Below are 21629 nucleotides of genomic sequence, written 5' to 3'. Positions count from 1 at the left end.
AATTTACTAAAACCTGTATGTTTTCAAAGATAGTTAGGAACGCCCAACACATCTCTCGATCCCCTCCTGGTTACATGTCTGATTATGTTTATATCTGATATAAACATAAAATTGAGAATGGAAATGGGGAATGTGTCAAAGAGACAACAACCCGACCATAGAACAGACAACAGCAGAAGGTCACCAACAGGTCTTCAATGCAGCGAGAAATTCCCGCACCCGGAGGCGTCCTTCAGCTGGCCCCTAAACAAATATATATACTAGTTCAGTGATAATGAACGCCATACTAAACTCCAAATTGTACACAAGAAACTAAAATTAAAAATAATACAAAACTGACAAAGGCTAGAGGCTCCTGATACAATGCTTTCAGAATGAGTTCATATTATATGTTTAAGATAATGAACATGAAAACAAACTTTTGCTAGTATTGCTACTATCATATCTAAATAAGGGTTCTAATGTACAAAATAATCTCCATTGCCTTTCTTTCCATGTATACGTCGGAAAAGTAAATCAAAAATTGCACAGTGAAATAACAAATAAGATGACTTGACCTCGAAATGATAGAGGCATCTAGTGTATTATACATTATTATGAAATGTGTTTTTAAACTGGGAAGATAGCTAAATAATAGTTAAGATAATCACAAACTGTTCATAAAAGGAGATGGACTGAAGTATTTGGATCCGTTATATTGGCATCACAAAGCTTTATAGTCTTTTCAAACAGGTGATAAAGTTTAGTCTGCGAGGAAATAGAAAACACTTTACAGTCAATGATTTCTCCACAGGCCTTTGCACAGTCAACTTTCGCTTTCAAACCATTACTGTGTATAACTTCTGATTTCAATGGCTGAGTTGAAATGGCTCTACCGTAGAATGCTGTTCCATACTGCTGAAAAGTTGGAACACTTATGACTTCTCCTATAATGTAAATATGAGTTTGTCAATTTACTGTTTGTTTATTGTCACATTATTCAACTAGTTTCACAAAAACAATATGAGTTAGCTCTGGGAAGAATTGGCGCAAAGATTTAAAAGTCATACTTCGTTTAGTAAAATGTGCTTACTTTGTAAATTTTTAGTTATGTAACAATCAGTATTTATATCTTTTACTTAATTCAGAGGTTTCTCGAGACCCGAAAGAAGCCATATACAACTTTGATATGATGAAAAAGGCTACGTGTGATTTTTACGCAGCCATGTCCGATCAGATTATTGACGGTAATTTAGATGCCTCGTGTAAAGAAAGATAGTGTTATCATGGCAAAATAAGAATATTTCGCTAAACTAGTATATATTATTGTTCAGGGGCCAGCTGAAGCCCGCTTCCGAGTGCGGGATTTTCTCGCTGCGTTGAAGACCCATTTTTGGCCTTGGGCCGTTTTCTGCTCTTTGGTCGGGAAGTCGAAAATCCAAAATCGGAAAGAAAACATATTTCGCCTTTTCGCGTTATCGTGTTTTCGCGTTTTCAACTTTGCGTTTCCGCATTTTCGCCTTTTCGCGTTTTCGATTTTGCGTTTTCGCATTTTTGGACTTCGCGATTTCGCGTTTTCGCGTTTTTGCCCTATAGATATGAAGGACGAAAACGCGAAATGACCTTAACCGGCCATCATAATAGACACTTTTGATGTTTTCAGGTTTTGTTTCCGTCTTATTTATGTTGAAGTATCTAAAACTTTTTTAAACACACGTCAAATGTATCGGATGTAAATATATAACGAATCTTAAACCTATGCCTGTAAAACATGTACTTAAAAAATTCAGTCTAAAATAAAACCCGTACTTATACGATAAATAGAGAGTCTCCAATCTGCACCACACATTTGTGTCCAATTCCCATAACACGGTGTATTACATTGTGCATCGCTGACATTTGGATGGCTTACAAGATCCAAGTATGGGTCATTACCACAATGGCACCATTGTCGCGACTGAAAAAGACAATTACGAGACAAAGAGAATTATTTTTTGTGGGGAAAACTGTCTAACTTATAATATATTTATTTCAAGTACTTGCAGAATTTGTAACATTATATTAATGCTTGGTTAAGCTCTATTTTACGAAAGTTTTTGGCTTGGTCAGCTCTTCGATGTTTGTATTAGGTTTTGGATTAATAAATATATCTCCATCGAGCATCACTGACGAGACATTAATTGTCGAAATGCGCATCTGGTGCAGTAATATTGTGTTTCCTACCACTAGGTCGATACCATTGTTGGATGACTGTTTGCCCCTGTCGGTATCATTAGCCCAGTATATATGTACAGTCTTTCTGTACTGGCATTTAGATACGGATATATATTGTTTTATTGAAATTTTCTGTTATAAAATATTGCAAACTATCTTGAATTAAAGAATATATCTCCCTCATACTAAAACACTGGTTCCTTGTCCGGATTTGGTTATACTTCATTTTCTGTTTGAGTTAATCAGCTCTTGAACGTATGTATTGAGTTTTCATTTTATTAATATTTTAGTTTCGAGCATTACTGAAGAGACATGTATTGTCGAAAAGGAGCATCTGGTACAGTAAAATTTGTACCGTCAATTTTATTTTGATTATTTCTCTCGGGACTCTAGATCTTTTGGATATCTGGTTCCCTGACCTTTTTCTGTGTTTTGCTCTTAAGGTATTGTTTGTTTGTTTGTCCAATGTTTTTTACTGATTTCTGTGTTTATAAATCGAAATTATCACACGCAGATATGTTTTAATGTTCAGTTAAAAACACATCTAGCAATGAATGCCGCTCCTACCGATGCGAGGTGGCAGCTTAAATATACAGGGAGAACAGAGATTTTGGTCCATATAAGATAAGAAGTTTTGGTATGATTGCAAATGAGGCAACTGTCCAACAGAGTTCACAAAACTTGGATTTAAGCAATCATAGGTCACCATACAGCCTTCAACAATGAGCAAAGTCTATACCATGATGCAATTCAAATGAAGACCTAGTGAAGGTTTCACGGTGACTTTTGGATGTAGAACAGACACACTGATTTATTGCTTTAGTAAAATTTTATTTTTACTTTGCTTTTTGCATCTGTATGTCTAGTGATTTTGTTTCATTACTGAAAACACATTTCCTTTCTTTTTCTATAACGACGTCGAAACTGTGTGTAGGACAAATATTTATTGAACCAGCTAAAAGCGGTACTATTGTGTAAAAGAATGTTGGTGTCAGCTTTTAAGGTCCGCCATCATTTATTGTAATAAATAAATGATAGGGTGTTGATATCTTTGTAATTAGCATGGTCTGCTTATTGTGCGTTTCCCTAAGACTCTCAACAGAAGAACTACTTCTGTGAGATCTGGGTATGGATCTTTACATGTTGGGGGAACAATACCTAGGATGGTATAAGGCATATCTGTCGCTGTAGAGATTGCCGGAATCGACTGACACCTATTAAGAAGAGGTTCGCATTTTGGCGAGCCAGCTCCAATTCAAGATTATATAGCAGTACGCGCTGATGCTATGGCAACGTAATTTTCGTAGTTATTATAGCCAAATATCGAATTGTCCAAAAGTAAGGCTAATTCGTAAGATGTTTAAGAACAGATGTTTATATTAGGTCCAAAGTTATATAATAAATGTTGACCTGCTTGTGATGTTAATTTAATTCATATCTCATCAAAGATTTGTTCCATCAAGAAATAGTTAATTATTCATTTGCGTTAATTTTGTAATGATGACGATAGTGTCTTAGAAGATTATTTAATTAGTATTGACAATACCCAACTATAACTTGTAGTATTGATATTGACCCAAAGTAAAGTGAAATAATAGTTTCTGACTTTGTTCGTTATAAAGTTTTATCAAATATATTATCACAATAGTACTATCTTCGGATAATCACGACTTACATGTTTACTACTAAATTGAATCATCTACAGATTGGACACAAATTAAAAAGGGCAATTCTAAAGAGAGAAAAGTAAGAGACCATTATTGGAGGTCACGGACCTTGTTTTATCGTTAAAATATGTTTAAACGAACGAAATCACAGTTATTTTAAATGGGTTACATAGAGGAAAGTTAACTTGATTTTTTTTCTTATTGAGGAAACATTAAACGATAAAATTGATTAAAATTCAATGAGAAAATAGCTTTTCATCAATACTTCGTAGGTATCAAACAAAGGTATGGGGTCACGGGTCTTATTTTCTTGAAAAATAAAAATCACCAATTAATGTCCTATCAAATTCAATGTAGTTATCTGCCCTTGATTTTAAAATGATTCTTTATGAAAAAAATTAATACACATAACAACATTTTGATAGTTGAATCTTAGGTTTTCAAGTTTTAGATGTTTCTTTTGTATATATTATGATACTTGGTAAAATATTTGTAAACCAAAAAAGTATTCTTAAACTATGCCCACAAGGAATGCTAAGAGAAAGTCATGGATGTTGCGCTGTACTTGGACTTAAAGTTATCACTTTTAAATACCACGTGATTGTTTTCTGCCAATCAAAATCATGGAAATATTTCATGTATTATGAAACATCAATAACATGTAAATTTACGTAACAATTACATTTCTTTACCTGCAATCCGGCATATTTAAACCCATCATCTGTACATCCAAGTATACAGAAGTCTATGGTCAAGCTTAAAAAATGTGTGCTTCCATATACATAAGGAAACTTTCTGATAGGATCGGAATCTACAAAACAGCCTATGTAATCTGCATGGCCTGAAAAGAAAACAATTCCATCATTATACGCTTGAATATATTCCTTCGTAGCTATAACTTGGATAGAGAAGGCGTATAGGGTGAATATACGTGAGACCAAATACCGGTACTATGAAATAGCCAATATATCAAATAAATAGCGCTTTTTTTGTTCTTCGTCTAGACTGTTATTGTTATGTCTTCAAAAGTAAACTTAAAAGTTGCCCATATTGCAGTGAAGCCCCAACACAACATATCCTCTTTTTCGAAGTCGCAGTCCCAATTTCCGGCCAACTCAAGTTCATCCCGGTCAACCCATTATTAATTTACATATAACTGACTCTATTTTAAAAGAGTAAAATCCATTTTATTCCTTTTTATAAGCTTTTTCAATGTTTACCATAAATGAATGCAGATTTCATAAAGAAACACACAATTTTTACAATCTTCCATGCTTTTATTCTTATAATTGATAAAACTTACATTTAGTGTTCGGGAAATTTCCCAAAATATATGAAAGTTGTAAATATTTGTGGTAAAAATGTATGTGACAACTTTTTATTCGGGAATTTCCCCGAAATCACTTTCAACATTAATTAAAACTTTTGGTAGCATAGCTATGTGACAAGCAGATCTTAAACACATTTCGGGAAAAATCCCGAAAAAATAATCTAAATGTAAAATGTATAAAGCATATATGTCTTCAAACATTTCGGGAATTACCCTGATTACCCAACATATAAATATGCTATAACTTATAACTTATGACTAATGATTTCTTTTCAAATTTCGGGAAAAAGCCCCAAAAAACTAAATCACTTATCAAGCATGCTTTTGTTGAATAGATTTCTTTAACCATTTCCGGTAAAATCCCGAAACCAAATTTACAAAAATTTATGTTACAGATTTCTTCAAACATATCGGGAAAAATCCCGAAAAAAACAAAATCTATATGCAAGATTTTAAATACTTCGGGATTTATCCCAAAAACCCAACGTATATGCTAGAACTCATGACTAATAATTTATTTTCACATTTCGGGAAAAATCCCGAAATAAAACTACAAGCAAAAATTATGCTACAGATTTCTTAAACATATTGGGAAAAATCCTGAAAAAGAAAATCTTTAAGATTTTACAACACAGAATTTTGATACATTTGAAAAGTTTTTATGTAAGTTTGTTTCCAACATTTGTTGAAATTTGATGATTAATAAAAGAAAATGTGTCAAATAGAAAAAAATATGAGATAAGTGCATATTACAAATTAAACATAAATATAATATTCCATTAAATAAACTGTTAACACAGATATAAATCTTATCTTTATGTATTTTTTGTTGTAAAATTCAAATGTGGAAATAAAATGGCATTACTTAAACTTATAAACTATGCAAAATAATTAAAATAGATGTACTAGGATTGAAAGAGCAAGGTTTTAAAAATTATTTCTCAATTAAAAAGACAAAGATTGATAGATATGGTATAAAATAATTCATATATGCAATTACTACGCACTAGTTAACTAATAAACTCACATATAGAACTACAATCACAACAATGTTTTATAAATAGCGGTTCCATTTATGGAGATAAAAGGTACCAACAAGATTTTCAGGATGTATAAAATAGAGAATGGAAATGGGGAATGTGTCAAAGAGACAACAACTCCACCATAGAGCAGACAACAGCCGAAGGCCACCAATGGGTCTTCAATGCAGCGAGAAACTCCCGCACCTGCAGGCGTCCTTCAGCTGGCCCCTAAACAAATATGTATACTAGTTCAGTGATAATGGACGTCATACTAAACTCCAAATTATACAAATTATGCCTATACAAATAAGATGATAATGCATTATTACATTTATACCAAAAAACGTCAACAGTTTGAAAGATATCAGAAAGTCTGCAGTCCTTTAAACTACAAAATGAACTATGTTTGGCATTCTTTTCCTCTTGTTTATCTTCATATCTGTGTCTTTTAAGACTCTCGTCAATTTGTCCTCCAAGATTTCTATGTATCCTACAAAGAAAAGTCACTTCAAGTTCAATATTTTAAAGTCCTTCAGGCATATTATTCATGATTGTTTTTGTCGATATATTTTGTCCTTTCTTATAATAGATGATTTTGTTATCACAGGACCTTTCATAGCTTACTGTATGTCATTTGTTTTGTTCAATATTTGAAGCCATATCACACTGATGATTTTTAAATATTGTTCTTATTAAGGCAGTTGTCTCCTTAGCAATCATACTGCATCTTTTTTTTTCTAATCTGGTGTTCTCATTTTTTGATACATATGTTACTTTACCGATTATTACCTGCAAACAAATGGGGAAAACTGGAAAAGTTTTAAAAAATAAAACATTTTTTTTTTACTTTTAGAGTTAGCATTAGGATTAGCAATCATACTACAGATATCTTCTTCTCTAAAAGAGAGGCAAAGTTCTAATCCTATTAATTTAATTATGTTACTTTACCAATAATTGTCTTAAAACAAACAAGGCAAATTTAAATGGTTTTAAGAAAAATTTGTAAGGGGTTCCTTAGAACCCAGTGTTAAGGAACCCAGTGTCTCGCCTGTGATTGCAGCTGTCAATGTAAAGCTGACTTTAACAGTGAGCACAGATTTTACTTGAAAAGACTCAACATTAGACTGTACTTAACTGTACTTGACTTTTGTCTACAATTTAACCTAATGAGTCTAATACAGTACTTGATAATCTTGGTAAGGTCTTGCCAAATGCTCAACTAGTCTAGACCAGTCTCTACTTAGTCTTGACCAATCTCAACTCAGTCTCGACCAGTCTTGACCCAGTCCCCACCCGTCTTGACCTTTAAAGGAGTAAGTTCGGTAAGGGTCATATTAGGCCCCGATAATTAAGTTTAATTTTTCAAGATAATAAATGTTTTAAAGGGATAAAAAGACATGTGAGAAAGTTGAATAGAACTTTTTTGTCAAAGTTGTAGTTTTAAAGTGATGATTTTTACATCCCAAATAGGTCAAAAATAGAGATTTTTGCGAAATTTGACCAAATCGTCCAGATTTCAAACAAATTAAGGCCTAGGAAACATAGAGTGCAGGCGTCGACCAACTAAATACTTAAGCCAGATATGTTAAATGTGATAACAAACATTTTGTTAAAAAAAGCTTTTTTGTCGACGCATGCGCTCTATGTTTCCTGTCCAAAAAATCATTGGAAATTTACCCGTTTTCATTGAATTTTTGTTGAAAATCAAAGTGAGTGCTATCTGTGACGTCATGAATAGAACAATGTAGAACGCAAGTACGTAAATTTTCAACAAAAAGACATATTTTCTATCTAGTCATTGTATTAGCTATGATTCATTGTGATATTGGTCAATAAATCCTATTTGAAATTGTAGCTATAAATAGGGGCTGTTTTAGGGTGTTATGGAACCTACTCCTTTAGTCTCGACTGGTCATAAATCAGCCCATCTATATCAATTATGTATTGATAAGGTTATTTTATAGTTTGGTTTATTGCTGTCAAACTTAAGGATTTAATTAATAGGTATAAAAGCTACAATGTTCAGTTTGAACCAAATTCTGACAGTCACCTTTAAAAATTTCTATATCTTTTTCAAATCAACCTGGATTTTGAAAAAAATGTAAAGCTCACGATCATCATTTTTGCTTTTTAAAATTTCTATTTTTCTATCATAAAATTAAAGAAAGAAAAAATCACTCACAGGCAATAAATCAACTGAAGATTTTGGCCATGTGACTTATTTGTAGATGTTATGGTGTTGATCATTTTTATTATTCAAACTGTTTCCCTCTCTTTACTATAGTTTTCAATAGGGCTAACAACAAAAAAGATGTGTTTCGATTTGCTGTCCAACCCTAATTTATCGGCTCTGACAAAAAAATCAAAATCAAAAATTCTTCCTTAGCATATGTCCCTAATTTGCACTATTTGTGAACATGAATGCTAATAATTTAAACAATTGGCCAGCTAATGTGTGCTTGCAGTACACTTGATTATATAAATACAACCATAAATCTAATATATATACATGATATACAAACATTCATGACAGTTTCAAACTTCAAAACATTTGAACAAAAGTTCAAAGAACTTCACTATGAAATTAGTAAGAAAATATCCTGACCTACTGACCCTATATTTTTTTTTACATGCAACTGGAAACACACATACATGACATAATATTTTTTTGGCATAGAAAATATTTCAACAAGAGTGCAATACATTCACAAATGTCATGCCTGCTTTACTTATGATTGAAAATATGACGCTTTTACTACAATTATCGCATTAACTTGATCCATAAATGATCCATGAAAATGAAGTCACGGTCAGTTTAACCAGTCAAGCAAATACAGCTTACAATCATTTCATACACCAATATAGTGGCCTTATTGCTACTATTATCTGAGAGATAGACCCAACCACAAAAACTAAACATTGTGCAATGAACCAGGAAATTGAGGTCAAGGTCAGATGATACCTGTCAGTTGCACATGTATACCTTACAATCACTCCATACACCAAATATATGACCTACTGCTTAAAGGATATGGATAAGGACTTGACCACCTTACTTGTCCGAATGGAATTGTAACTTGTCCAAAAAAAATCTTAATATTAACCTTTTTTGCATTTTAAGCTGATTCAATGAACAAAATGAGTTAAAACAATGGAACAGAATTTGATTATTATCTCTTGATATCCTTTTTAAAATATGAGTCGAGAACAACTAAATCTAGTATTCATCAAAACCAAAGTCTCATCCGACTCAGCACATGAGGCACAGTCTTGTATGCCTGCTAGTCATAATACACTCATTTGGTTTGTATCCTGGTCTTTTATGTTAAAAATATTGATTATTATGATTGATGCCCTACTACCAGTCAGGGGACATATTGAAATAAGTGATTTTTAAATCACTTATTTAAGTAGCAAATTCAAAGTTTTGTCACAAATTGTGATTTAGTAGTTTTACCAAAATTTAGACACATATATAGGTTTAGATAATATCTTTTCATTTAAATAGTAAAATTGAAAAAAAATGAACTTTTTGCTTCTTTTAAGCAGCAAGGTTTATGCCTTCGATGCAATCATTTAGCTGCAAATTCTATTTTAGTTGTAAAAATGCTATAAAAATGGCTTTACATAATGAACTGATACTTTCTTAACAGATTTTTCCCAGCAGTGGGAGTATTTTTCCTGTAAAATTCAAGGTTTCATCTTATAGATTATGTAAGAAAATTATACTGTTTGCGAAATGTTGAAATTAGTGGGGTTTTTAATAAAATAATGATGCTTAATGGAGTGATTTTTTGGTGGGAAATTAAGGTATGATACTTAAACAAGTGATTTTTATGTCATTATCCTAGATTTAGTACAAGGTTATCACCTGACATGACCCGGTCATCCTATGAACACAGATGTTGGTTCTGATAATTTTAGCAACATAATTAGTCCCTGGATCATTAGTATTCTATATTTAAAGCTACAATAAAATTAAATCACTTAGTCTAGTGATTAATTTGTACTACTTAAATAGGTGATTATTAAAGAAAGACAACTCTTACTTCTAACCTTTATGGACATTATGTTACTTGAATCAGTGATTTTGAAAACCACTCATTTAAGTAAGTCCCCTGACTGACTACAATCAGCTGTTTTAATATATTAAAATGTTTATTCAAACGCAATCAAATATTGTTTTGTCTACATACGATCAAATATAATTTTCTGAATTTAAAAGTCAATAATTTATTCATGTTTATTTTAATAATATTTTTGATAAATAAAATTTATAATATTTATTATAAAGCAACAGAATAAGGAAAGGAAATGAGGTACTGGGTTGTCTTGGTCCCAAAATATCTCCTACAGTGCCAAACTGTCGATTACACATGGAGCCGATTCGTTTCCGTGCTGGTGCCAAACTGTCTTGTTACTACCTTATCTACAAAGCAGTAAGACCGGATTCGAGATAGTATGCGATAGTATGCGTTTTATCTGTTAATAAACTGCTTCGCTGAGCGCAGCTGGATACGCCCGCAGAGGTCAAACCCTGAACAGTTGGGGCAAAAATGGACACAATATTCAAGCTTGATACAGGTCTGAATTTGGACTGTAATTTAATATTTGACATATAGGTTTCTGAATAAATGTAGTCAAAGAACTTGAAATTGGTTATATGAATTGAATTTATATTCAATTCAAGATTTCTTGCTGTTGTGCAATACACTGTGCCGTTGCGCAATACTTAGTAAATCTGTTGTCAGACTATAAACAAATAAAGTTCAATTAATTCTCAATGTCATATTAGAAATTTATAAAAATGAAAAGGGAGCTTACATCAATAGATATAAACAATTCACCAAAGTTTCATGAGAATTGCTGATAACATTTTTGAGTTATTGTCCGAAAACTGGAAAACCCTCCCTTTTTTAATGAATAAAACCCCATAACTCAGAAATGATAAATGAAAAATTTATAAAATTCTAAATGGAGCTTACATCAATAGATATATAAACATTTCACCAAAGTTTCATAAGAACTGCTGAAAGCATTTTTGATTTTTTGTCCGAAAACTGGAAAAAATACCCCTTTTTTTATGAATAAAACCCTGTAACTCTGAAACGTCATATCTAAAATTTATAAAAAACGAAAGGGAGCTCATGTCAATAGATATAAACAATACACCACAATTTCTTGCAAGTTGGTGAAAGTATTCTTGAGTTATTGTCCGAAAACTGGAAAATCCCCCTTTTTTTAATGAATAAAACCCCATAATTGGAAACGTAAAATCTAAAATTTATAAAAATCAACAGAGACTCATGTCAATAGATATAAACAATTCACCACAATTTCTTGCAAGTTGGTGAAAGCATTCTTGAGTTATTGTCCGAAAACTGGAAAATCCCCCTTTTTTTAATGAATAAAACCCCATAACTCGGAAACGTAAAATCTAAAATTTATAAAAAACGAAAGGGAGCTCACGTCAATAGATATAAACAATTCACCAAAGTTCTATGCAAATTGGTTAAATTGTTTTTGAGTTAATGTCCGACATGTTGACGACGGACGGACAGACAGACAGACGGACGGACAGACAGACGGACGGACGGACTGACAACGGTATACCATAATACGTCCCGTAAACGGGCGTATAAAAAGTATCTGACAAAGAACCAGTATTAAATTATTGGTTGCAAGTAATTACTTTTATCGTCAAAGTTGGATTTAATATTTTTTTTCTACAGAATGATTTAACTTGTCCCGTCGGACAAGCTTCATATAGCTTTTACTTGTCCGACCTTTTTTTCCTCTGGTACCGGACAATCGACACACATTATTGTTGAGCCCTGCAGTGGTTAAAGGAGATGATTTTTGTAAAAAATAATGGATGACTGATGCTAAGTGATGAAAATAGCTTACTTGACCAAACCAGTCAGGTGAGCAAATAATGTGGGACAATCGTGAAGATGATTCATAGACAATTCAGAAGTTTAATGTTGAGCAATCAGGAGTTGTTTTGATAGTATTTTAATTGTGAAACAGCACATTTTGTTAGACATAACATATTTTTGCACACTTACAAACTTTCAAACTTACCTTTCACATCTTCCCATATTTGACTAAGAAAGTCCTTGAACTTCACAGAGAATTGTCTAGGCTAACTGCATGTCCTATGGATATATGTCAATCTGAAATAAGAACAGAATATTGGCCTAAACCTCATGCTGAAAATGTTTATCCTCCATAGCTTTTTTTTTACATATGAACTGCTTGAAAGCACAATTTAAAATGGTGATTTGCACCTAAATGGGTGGACATTGAATCAACTCCTATGAAATTTTGTCTATGAAATTAGACCAGAGATATGATTCTCACCTAAATAGGTGGATATTGGATCAATTTCTATGAAATTATGTCTAGAAAAGGAACGAAGTTGAAAATAGATATAATATATCATTCAGTACAAATTATCATTCTCAAGCAGAAAACTTCAAAAAGTATTCAGGAAATACTTGCATCTTATTAAAACAAATTCTACAATAGGTGCCAAATTCCATAAAACCTATCAATGGGATTAAAAAAAAAAAATAGAAACATTGGTGAATAAGTGAAACAAAGCTATAAAATAATTTATATAAACCTCACAGTTCCTACTAACATTTAACTGTGCAGAACTAATTAATGACCATCATGTAAACAACACATGTAAACTGATATTCTTAAGACCACACTTCCTTACTATGAAACACTTAATTCAAAATTGGTTAGAATTGTTTGAAAAACAAAAAATTAAAATGCAAATTCTAATTAACAAATTAAAAAAAACAATTCAAAAACTATTTAAAAAATCAAAAATTAAAACTGTAATAAATTAAAAAAAAATAAATGAAAAGAAATAAAAGTAAAACAGTAATTAAAAAAGAAGTAAATGAAAAAATGGGGAATGTGTCCATGGGGCACAGATGATGCCCCCACTTGCATATATATCATTTAAAGTTATAAAGGGACATAACTGAAGAACGGTAAAAGTGACGCTACCCAAATTTGTTAATGATCTGAGTTTTGTAGTAATAAGTATTGTGTATAAGTTTCATAACATTTGGTTGAGGCAAACTTAAGTTAGAGAACGGAAACGAAAAATTCAGCAATTTTTCCATTTGTAAAGGGCATAACTCTATAACGGTTAAAGTGACGCCACCAAAATTCAAACTTGATCTGTATTCTGTAGTAATAAGTATTGTGTATAAGTTTCGTAACATTTGGTTGAGGCAAACTAAAGTTAGAGAACGGAAACCAACTTTGGGACATACGTACGGACAAGGGTAAAACTTAATGCCTCCTCCGCTACGGCAGGGGCATAAAAACAAAAATTTGTAAGGGTTCCGCGGAACCCAGTGTCTCGCCTACTTTTGCTGTTAATCGCAGGCTAAACAAAATTGAGGAAAAAAATCAATAAAAATATTCCTTTAGATACTATCTTTTGATTGTAAGAACTTCTGTCAAAGCTTGGTATAAATCCAGGATAGTTTATGAATCTAATAAATGTTTTAAAAACTTTAACTGCAGACTGTATTTAATGTTAACTGAAAGAAAACTAAGTCCATTTATAAATAAAATACAGATAAACAGGTACAAAATTTTAACAAAATTTCCTTCTAGATACTAGCTTTTGATCATAAACAAGCTTCTGTCCAAGTTTGGTACAAATCCAGGATTTAAAAATTAGTTTAAGAAAGTTATTAAAATTTTAAAAACTTTAACCACAGAGTGAATGTATTGTTTCCTGGCAGAAAAACTAAGTCCATTTATAAGTAAAATGCGGAAAAAATAAAAAAAAATTTTTAACAAATTTACTTCTGGATACTATCTTATGATCATAAACAAGCTTCTGTCCAAGTTTGGTACAAATCCAGAATAGTTTAAGAAAGTTATTAAAATTTTAAAAACTTTAACCACAGAGTAAATGTATTGTTTCCTGGCAGAAAAACTAAGTCCATTTATAAGTAAAATACAGAAAAAATGAAATTTTTTTTTTAACAAATTTACTTCTGGATACTATCTTATGATCATAAACAAGCTTCTGTCCAAGTTTGGTACAAATCCAGAATAGTTTAAGAAAGTTATTAAAATTTTAAAAACTTTAACCACAGAGTGAATGTAATGTTTCCCGGCAGAAAAACTAAGTCCATTTACAAGTAAAATACGGAAAAACAGGAATTTTATTTTTACAAAATTTACTTCTGGATACTATATATCTTATGATCATAAACAAGCTTCTGTCCAAGTTTGGTAGAAATCCAGGATAGTTTAAGAAAGTTATTAAAATTTCAAAAACTTTAACCACAGAGTGAATATTTGTGGACGCCGCCGCCGACGAATACGCCGACGGAATGTAGGATCGCTATGTCTCGCTTTTTCGACTAAAGTCGATGCTCGACAAAAAAACAAAAGGGATGGTTTCTGATGAAGGTTTTCCGAAATAACCCGGAATATTGCATTAATGTACATGATGTAAGGCCAGAGATATGATTCCCACCTAAACATGCTAAATGGGTGGATATTGGATCAATTTCTATGAAAATTATTACAACTAGGAATGTCTAAAAAACTGAATTATAGCAAAATTTGTTTTGAAACAAGAGGCTTTGTATCACTCACCTGATGAACAAAACACCAGTTTACTAGGACTTTTAAATGCACAAACTATACAGCTGTATATAATATATATATATAGGTACTGTTTGTGTTGCTGATCACTTTTGCATTTAACAGGTTTAACCTAACCTATATGTATAAGTTAATAGATATCAAGCCAAACTGTAAAAAAAACAGTAAATATCAACGTTTCAGGGGCAATAACTCCAAAATCAGAAATCAATGTTAAAAATACCATTAAAGAACATACATGACATAGATCTTGTCATGCTGATCATTTTTGCAGACAACACTTTTAACAGGTCTATCTCCTACAGTTTTCAAATGACAGCAAACAAGAATGTGTCCATAGTACATAGACGCCCCACTTGCACTATCATTTTCTATGTTCAGTGGACCGTGAAATTGGGGTCAAAACTCTAATTTGGCATTAAAATTAGAACAATCATATCATAGGGAACATGTGTACTAAGTTTCAAGTTGATTGGACTTCAACTTCATCAAAAACTACCTTGACCAAAAACTTTAACCTGAAAGACCAAAAACTTTAACCTGAAGCGGGACAGACAGACATACGGACGGACAAAGTAACGGATGCACAAACTGAAAAACATAATGCCCATAAATGGGGCATAAAAACTCCTAAAAGTAAGAAAAATAGGTATTTCAGGGGCAATATATAAAAATAAAGTAATCTTTTTATTCCTTGGTGGATAAATCTGTACATCTTGTCAAGCTGATCATTTTTTCTAATTTACACTTGAATTTTAGCAAGCTCCAATAATTTTTAAATTAAGTGGTCATGTTGACTTATTTAAAAATATATGTCTTTTATACATTTGTGCAGTTAAAAGTTGTCTGTACCTATCATAGTTTCTGCAAAAAATAAAAAAATTGGGTAAAATATTCATTCAAGGGAAATAACTGCTTTAAAGGATCAATTAATGATTTAAATAATGTAAGTCCTATTCCCAGATCTTACTTTGCTGAACATATTTATCACTTAAACATGTTAAAGTTTCTCTTTTTCTATCATTGTTTCTGCAAAAAACATAATTTTAGGTAAAAATAATTTTTCAAGGGCAAAAACTGCTATAAACAGGATAAAGGATCAATAGACTGTTTCAGTCATGTAAGCTTATTCACAGATCTTACTTAGCTGAACATATTTACCACTTAAAGTGTCTCTCAATCTATCATATTTTCTACAAGAAACTCTAAAATCTATTACAATTTTGTGTTTCAAGGGCAATGACTCATATAAGGATCCATACTACTGTTTTGCTGTTTAAAATTTATCTTTATCTGAAATTGTTTTCAATATGACAATCAGTGTTACCAAGAACATAATAAAATGCTCCGCTGGGGTGCAGCTTGATACAACCGCAGGGGTCGAACCCTGAACAGTTGGGGCAAGTATGGACACAACATTCAAGCTTGATACAGCACTGAATTTGGATTGTAATTAAATATTTGACACAGCATAGGTTTCTGACACAGAATGAAAGTGGTCTAAGAACTTAAAAAATTCTAATTTACCTATTCAAACCATATCATTATTATTTGCTTTTATATAAAAATCAGAAATAACCAATTTAAAATGGTAAATTTTAAAGAAAAAAAAGGAAAAAAAAATCCCCCCCCCCCCAAATTATTTGAACCCCCTTATGATTCATCACCCCCAAACTCAATCCCAGCCTTCCCTTTGTGGTATGGTACCTTGCAGCACAATTTCAGAGAGATCCATACACTTGAACACAAGTTATTGTCTGGAAACTAGAAAAATGCTTGTTTTTTGGCCCCTTTTTGGCCCAAAATTCCTAAACCTTTAGGGCAATTACCCCCAAACTCAAACCCAGCTTTCCCTTTGTGATATGGAACCTTGCAGTACAATTTCATAAAGATCCATACACTTACACACAAGTTATTGTCCTGAAACTAGAAAAATGTTTGTTTTTTTGCCCTTTTATGGCCCCTAATTACTAAAATTTTGAGGGAATTAACCCCAAATTCAATCCCAGCCTTCCCTTTGTGGTATGGTACCTTGCAGTACAATTTCAGAGAGATCCATACACTTGAACACAAGTTATTGTTTGGAAACTAGAAAAATGCTTGTTTTTTGGCCCCTTTTTGGCCCCAAATTCCTAAACGTTTAGGGCAATTACCCCCAAACTCAAACCCAGCTTTCCCTTTGTGATATGGAACCTTGCAGTACAATTTCATAAAGATCCATACACTTACACACAAGTTATTGTCCAGCAACTAGAAAAATGCTTGTTTTTTTGCCCTTTTTTGCCCCTAATTCCTAAAATTTTGAGGGAATTACCCCCAAAATCAATCCCAGCCTTCCCTTTGTGGTATGGTACCTTGCAGTACAATTTCAGAGAGATCCATACACTTGAACACAAGTTATTGTCTGGAAACTAGAAAAATGCTTTTTTTGGCCCCTTATTCCTAAACTTTTTTGGGCAATTACCCCGAAAATCAATTCCAGCTTTCCCTGTGTGATATGGAACCTTGTAGTACAATTTTATAAAGATCCATACACTTACACACAAGTTATTGTCATGAAACTAGAAAAATGCTTGTTTTTTGCCCCTTTTTGGCCCCTAATCCCTAAAATTTGGAGGCAATTACCCCCAAAATCAATCCCAGCATTCCCTTTGTGATATGGAACCTTGTGGTACAATGTCAGAGAGATCCATACACTAACACACAAGTTATGTCTGGAAGTTACAAAAATGCTTATTTTTGGCCCCTTTTTGGCCCCTAATTCCTTAACTGTTGGTACCATAACCCCCAAAATCAATCCCAACCTTCCTTTTGTGGTATTGAACCTTATGGTAAAATTTCATTCAGATCCATTCACTTTAACTAAAGTTAGAGTGCGAAAACTAATGTGTCTTCGGACGACGACGACGACGCCAACGTCATACCAATATACGACCACAAAATTTTGTTTACGGTCGTATAAAAATTATGGAAACTTATTATTTCAGGGGCAATTACTTCAAATAGGGTTGTCAGATTGGTCTGAAATATCAGGGCAGATTAATCTTAAAATGCTAATTGTTTTGACCAAACTATATATATATTTAATATGCAGAGTTTCTTAATTAAAGGACAAGATTAAAATTACAAAATATATGTACTCTATACCCTATTAAAGGATCATTTAGCCTAAGTTTGGTTAAAATTAATTCAGTAGTTTCAGAGGAGAAGATCTTTGAAAAAGTGTACTACTGACAATGAATTAATGAAAAGGGAGGATGATTTGACAAAGGGATAGCAAAAGCTCACATAGACTCTTAGGTCAGGTGAGCTAAATAGTAAATAAAACTTTTGACAAACAGAAAAAAATCATAAGTTGGCTATTATATTTATATATAAAATAAGGGCTCTGTTAATGTAAGTGGAATCTAAAAGTTGATTGACATATATATATATATAAATATATATTTGTCCTCTTTCTATAATGATCATGATGATATTAATGCTATAAAATATATGAAATGAAATTCATCTCTAAAACAGTGATCACATAATGTACTGTTCAAATTACAAAGTTTTTTGCTCTATTATACCATTAACCAGTTTCAATTATAATTTTTCAATTTGAGGTTCTAAGTTTTGTATTTTATCTATGAATTCTGTTTTTCACTGAAAATCTCTTGATTATCAAAATTTCTAACTTTGTACATTATTTGGCCTTATAAACTTTTTTTATTCAACATGTTCAAGAGTATAACTTATGAAATTCCTGTCTGACCTAAAAAAAAAAATAATCAGGGTATTTGTCATTTATGTGTTAATGGCTTGATTTATTAAGGTCTAGATAGGGTTTCTGTATATCTTTATTCTTCATATATATAGACTGTTTTTCTTTAATCTTTTGTTAATTTTGTCCATTTATCTCTATTCTTTATATTTCAGCACCTATTATTCTCTAATATTTATTTTGTTTGCCTACTTTTCCCTATTTATTTTTTATACCTTTATTCTGCACATTTTGCCCGTTATTCTCTTTTTTGTAAACCCCATCTAAACCCTCATCCATGTCAAAAATATTTTAAAGTGGTACAATGATGATGATGTATGCAAAATTCTTGAATTTTAATTTGTAGGCAAATATCAACTTATGAAATTCAGAAACAAATACTTGATACTTCACATTTAAATCAACAACAAGAATGTGTCCATAGTACACAGATGCCCCACTGGCACTATCATTTTAAATGCGTGGACCATGAAATTGGGGTAAAAACTGTAATTTGGCATTAAAATAAGAAAAATCATATCATATAGGTTGCATTTCTGTAAATATTGACAATGCAATTTCCCATAGGAACTCCTTTTACGGCTAAAACTGTACCACTTTTACTATGAAGTTTTGAAAAAAATCATATCCTAGAATGGAAAGTTCATATGCACTACAATTTTTTTCAAAGGTCAAAATATAGGGCTGTGCGGCATATTTTCAACGTTTATATGCCCTGAACTTCTAAGAGTTTAAACTAACACTAAATTTCTTAACTATACCCACCTTGACTGTAGGATTACCACAGATTTCTATATAGACAATATGCATATGTATATTTACTGGTAACATTCCCAAGTTATGTCTCTATGAGATGAAACCTAGAGATCATAACTGGGAACCAGTATGTAAACAAAATTAATTATCTATGAATATTCTATATCTCCCCAAAAGAGGCGTGGTTTGAGAAACAGCTGTATTTACAAAGTGCAACCTATACAAACATTTATTCCAATAGAAAACTCTCTAAAAACACTTTTTCTCACATTAATACTTATTTATCAGAATTATAGCCTTAAAGAAATCACTGCATAAACTCTAAGTTTTCTTTTACTGTTCATTTGATACCCCCTCCCCTGTTTCAATTTTTTAAAGAATTTGAAAACAAGACTTTAATTATTGCCAGCTTACCCTATTTGCATGTTTTCTGACATGAAATGCCTAGAACCTGTTTAAAACTGTTCTGATAACATATTGAAAGCATTTCAGAACACTGTAAATGTTATGTTTAGCAGTCAATCATTCCAAAATTCAAGATTGTATAAAGTATCAAATCCTGCCTGTGTCTCCAGTCCACATTTTACTGTATGCCTATTTGTCAATGAAAGTTCACAATTTCTGCCTCAAATGGTCAGTTTAGAATTCTTGTCACAACAGTATCATCTCTAGCCATATATCTGACATAATTTAGCTAATATATGAGCTAGAAGTGTTAAAACAAAGCCATATTTGCAATAGTTGTATGTATGCAGATACCAGTCTGATGTATAAATTCACTTAAAATGTTATAGAAATGACTGCTAACATCTAATTTTTGCATAACTTCCAAGCATAGTTATTGTTTTCTATATAAAGACCTTTAAAATCATAAAATCATAGCATTTACAAGTCAAATTATTTGTTATATGACCCAGGGGATAGGCAATTTTCTCTGTTTTTTGCCCCTGGGGCCTCAAATTTCCTAAATTGTTCTGCTGTTTCTAGCAATATGGAATATTTAGTACATATTCAGGATAGAACACACTATTGTTAGTTTTGTTGAGATATTTTTGTATTTCTAGCTTGTATTTTTTATGCCGCGGTGACAAAAAAGCAGATTTAGGCGTTACGGCTTACTTTTGGGTTATCGACAGGACAAAAACACCCCACCAATAATATTCAGGAAGGATCTATGAGTTTCAATGACTGCGAAGAGTAAATATAAGCACTTCTAAACAATTTAACTTACAAATATGCATATATTATGAATTTATTTTGCATTCAGGGCTTTAAGTAAACTATGCATACTGTAAACTGTGAATATATGCTGAGTCATCATAGTTAAAGCCCAGGATTTTCTCAATCTTCATGAAATATTTATAAAACTTCATATTTGAGTTAATTTCTTTAAAATCTGTGAGATAAACCAAAATTGGTTAAATTCTGCATGTTCTCTTTTTTCACCCAATATACAAACATTTATTCCAATAGAAAACTCTCTAAAAACACTTTTTCTCACATTAATACTTATTTATCAGAATTATAGCCTTAAAGAAATCACTGCATAAACTCTAAGTTTTCTTTTACTGTTCATTTGATACCCCCTCCCCTGTTTCAATTTTTTAAAGAATTTGAAAACAAGACTTTAATTATTGCCAGCTTACCCTATTTGCATGTTTTCTGACATGAAATGCCTAGAACCTGTTTAAAACTGTTCTGATAACATATTGAAAGCATTTCAGAACACTGTAAATGTTATGTTTAGCAGTCAATCATTCCAAAATTCAAGATTGTATAAAGTATCAAATCCTGCCTGTGTCTCCAGTCCACATTTTACTGTATGCCTATTTGTCAATGAAAGTTCACAATTTCTGCCTCAAATGGTCAGTTTAGAATTCTTGTCACAACAGTATCATCTCTAGCCATATATCTGACATAATTTAGCTAATATATGAGCTAGAAGTGTTAAAACAAAGCCATATTTGCAATAGTTGTATGTATGCAGATACCAGTCTGATGTATAAATTCACTTAAAATGTTATAGAAATGACTGCTAACATCTAATTTTTGCATAACTTCCAAGCATAGTTATTGTTTTCTATATAAAGACCTTTAAAATCATAAAATCATAGCATTTACAAGTCAAATTATTTGTTATATGACCCAGGGGATAGGCAATTTTCTCTGTTTTTTGCCCCTGGGGCCTCAAATTTCCTAAATTGTTCTGCTGTTTCTAGCAATATGGAATATTTAGTACA

The 21629-nt window shown here is 31.9% G+C and overlaps 1 protein-coding gene and 1 long non-coding RNA gene across 3 annotated transcripts in view; both read right to left on the bottom strand.

Annotated features, from left to right (window-relative positions):
* Nucleotides 1-392: 392 nt before the first annotated feature.
* LOC127716554 (WSC domain-containing protein 2-like) overlaps nucleotides 393-21629 on the bottom strand; it is a 72707-nt gene continuing 51470 nt past the window's right edge. The window contains exons 4-6 of the mRNA XM_052222781.1: nucleotides 4553-4701; nucleotides 1789-1936; nucleotides 393-926 (exon numbers count right to left, since the gene is read on the bottom strand). Of these exons, the coding sequence (XP_052078741.1) occupies nucleotides 658-926; nucleotides 1789-1936; nucleotides 4553-4701 (566 nt within the window). The 3' untranslated portion in view covers nucleotides 393-657. The remainder of the gene's footprint in view (nucleotides 927-1788; nucleotides 1937-4552; nucleotides 4702-21629) is intronic.
* The window catches only part of LOC127716556 (uncharacterized), a 35590-nt gene continuing 20548 nt past the window's right edge, over nucleotides 6588-21629 (bottom strand). For both annotated transcript variants that reach the window (XR_007988993.1, XR_007988994.1), the window contains exons 2-3: nucleotides 12297-12388; nucleotides 6588-6702 (exon numbers count right to left, since the gene is read on the bottom strand). This is a non-coding gene — a long non-coding RNA (uncharacterized LOC127716556). The remainder of the gene's footprint in view (nucleotides 6703-12296; nucleotides 12389-21629) is intronic.

Source organism: Mytilus californianus, unplaced genomic scaffold (assembly GCF_021869535.1).
Source record: "Mytilus californianus isolate M0D057914Y unplaced genomic scaffold, xbMytCali1.0.p SCAF_9, whole genome shotgun sequence".
Lineage (NCBI taxonomy): Eukaryota > Metazoa > Mollusca > Bivalvia > Mytilida > Mytilidae > Mytilus > Mytilus californianus.
Note: the sequence above shows the minus strand (reverse complement) of the source record. Positions and strands in the feature narration are given on the sequence as shown.